The sequence below is a fragment of the Macaca fascicularis genome, chromosome 3 (assembly GCF_037993035.2).
Source record: "Macaca fascicularis isolate 582-1 chromosome 3, T2T-MFA8v1.1".
In the NCBI taxonomy this organism is placed as follows: domain Eukaryota; kingdom Metazoa; phylum Chordata; class Mammalia; order Primates; family Cercopithecidae; genus Macaca; species Macaca fascicularis.
Window position 1 is genome coordinate 15,999,708 of NC_088377.1, and position 2,666 is coordinate 16,002,373.

Consider the following 2,666-nt stretch of genomic DNA (forward strand, 5'->3'; position numbering starts at 1 on the left):
TCACTGAGGGAGGGTCAGGACATTGAGGTCTGGTATCTGGGAAGCATGCTATTGCTCACAGCACCCTCTTGTTTGGGTGTGTCGTTAGCTTCCAATTAGGGATTTCTGATGAGTCCTGACATAACGCTGTTTGCTTTGTGGATATTTAAAACGTAGCTTACCTGTAGCCCTCAAATATATGGAAATCCATTTTATCCCCTTGGGCTCCCTCATGTAAGCTAGTTTAAAAATGAGTCAGATCTTACAGCTGTTTTGGGACAGAAATACCACTGACCACTTGAAGCGATGTTGAAGTTGCTTATTTTTCCAGAGTTGAGGCAGTTTATTCATCCGTGTTCAGGTGGACCCAAACGAGCCATCATTCTGGTGTTTAAAATTCATTATATTGCAGTGAGATGAGATAAAATAGAATGATATCCTTGTAGCTTCCCCAAGCATAAAAAGAATAATTAAATATTATAGCACACTCTTCACACATCTCTTCATTACCAAACATTGGTTAAGTGCCTGCTTCCCCCAACTCTGCCTCCCCCTTATCCCTGATGGAGACAATGACCTTGAAGAGCCTTTAGTTTGCCCATAATTAAAATGCATTCTATCTGTAAGTATATGTGTGAAAATAAGTATCTTGTGAACATACTGAACAAATTGGGAGAAAGATACTGTACCCTTTCAAATTAACATTATGATAATTTTAAAAATTAGCTAAGCCTTTTCCACTGGCATATTAATGAGACCTGGGAGTTACTATTATCCATTGTTATTAAATTAAACGTTTTAGGAATAAAGTTCATCCAATTTATTTAGGAAGGGTCTTGGCTACAAATACAGCTGCACTTAATTAGCTTCCAATTTGCTTTGTTGTTCTATGTTGCTGGAACATAAAGGGTGGGTCCCAGTGCCCTCTAGCCTTCCCACGGGCATCTTGTTTGAGTCAGTTGATTAATTTTGAGAGCCAGCTCAGACTCTGGATACAAGTCTCTGTGTCCTTTGTTCCTGTCAGGTGTTGTCATTGTCATCTTGAAACATATTCAAGGAGGCACCTTCCCAATGAGGGAATCAGTCACTCCGTTAGGTGTGGTAGAGTGACTGATTAAGTTATGTTTAAAAGATATTAAGTCCAGTAACAAACGAAACAGGGCATGGGCTTGTAATTGGTCCTGGTAGGGAGGGAGAGAGTGTGTGATGGTAGGATGGTGGCATCTTTGGTGTTACTGTCAGGTCAACACTCATCGTAAGCAAGATGAATGAAGGACAACGTGTGGGCTGGGATGACCAATAGCTTTGAAGCTGCCAACCAGCCCTCTTAATCAGACTAAGTACAGTACAGAAGACTTGTGATTTAGTTACCAAACTACTAAACTTTCTTTATGAGGGTGAAGGCTTCTTAAGAGACAATTAATGTGTAGATTCACAAGATGTTCTAAGGCAAGCTGGTCTGAGCCAAAGAAGCCAGGGGGACTGGGGAGAGAGCCCCACCCACCAGCAAGGATATATAAAATCTCAGGAGTCTGAAGTGACATTCACAACTCAGGAGGTAACTTCAGCAAGCTACCTGCAGCCCTCTGTCTGACATCATGTCCTTCAACTGCTCCACAAGAAATTGCTCTTCCAGGCCCATTGGAGGACGCTGCACTGGTCCAGTGACCCAAGTTACCACGACTTCCACCACTGATGCTGACTGCCTGGGCGGCATCTATTTGCCCAGTTCCTTCCAAACTGGCTCTTGGCTCCTGGACCACTGTCAGGAGACCTGCTGCGGGCCCACTGCTTGCCAGCCAACCTGTTACCAGCGAACTTCATGTGTCTCCAACCCTTGCCAGGTGACCTGCTCTCGACAAACTACCTGTGTTTCCAACCCCTGCTCAACTACCTGCAGCCGACCGCTCACCTTTGTCTCTAGTGGATGTCAACCCCTGGGAGGCATCTCCAGTGTCTGCCAACCAGTGGGAGGAGTTTCTACTGTCTGCCAGCCAGCCTGTGGGGTCTCCAGGACGTACCAGCAGTCCTGTGTGTCCAGCTGCCGAAGAACCTGCTAAGTGTGTAGGAGCCAGTGAGCGAATCAAGACTCCACGACCTGCCAGCTGTTTCCAGGATCTTCCAGCATGCTGCTTGTCCCTGAATAGCTCTTCATAGCTGACCCTTCTTCTGACTGCCTGACTGCTGGCTACTAGCCATGCACACGCTGTCTTTGGGACTCTAAAACTTTTCTGGCCATCCCTAAGCTTGTTTTAAGGGTTGCTCACTGGTGCTGTGTATGCCCCTGGATGTATCCAGAAGCTTTACCACCACGCCCCAGTCTCTGATGCTTTTGACATGTTTTCACCTTGCTGCTGTATCTCCTGGCCTCTGCTTTTGTGTCTCTCAAAAATGGAGCTTGTCTTACCATGTGTTTCTCAATAAACCTGCATTAGTTGGCATTGCAAATGTATGTCTCAGCAGAGTTCTTTTTTAAAAATTTCAACTTTTAATTTAGATTCTGGGGGGTACATGTGCAGGTTTGCTACAGCGGTAGACAATGTGATGCTGAGGTTTGGGGTACAATTGAACCCGTCTCTCAAGTATTGAACACAGTACCCAATAGGTAGTTTTCCAACCCTCTTCCCTCTTCCTCTCTCCCCGCTCTTGCAGTTGCAGCGTCTATTGTTTTTATCTTTATGTCCACG

At 45.3% G+C, this 2,666-nt stretch overlaps 1 protein-coding gene across 1 annotated transcript; it reads left to right on the forward strand.

Moving 5' to 3' along the window:
• The first annotated feature begins 1,521 nt into the window (after nt 1-1,521).
• KRTAP11-1 (keratin associated protein 11-1) lies at nt 1,522-2,313 on the forward strand. The gene has a single exon (XM_005595879.3). It carries the CDS (start codon nt 1,578-1,580, stop codon nt 2,037-2,039), a length of 462 nt encoding a protein of 153 aa, XP_005595936.2. The 5' UTR covers nt 1,522-1,577; the 3' UTR covers nt 2,040-2,313.
• The last annotated feature ends 353 nt before the right edge of the window (nt 2,314-2,666 follow it).

Bases quoted from the DNA above. Each gene is read 5' to 3' on its own strand.
- KRTAP11-1 (XM_005595879.3), top strand. From the start codon at position 1,578: ATGTCCTTCAACTGCTCCACAAGAAATTGCTCTTCCAGGCCCATTGGA.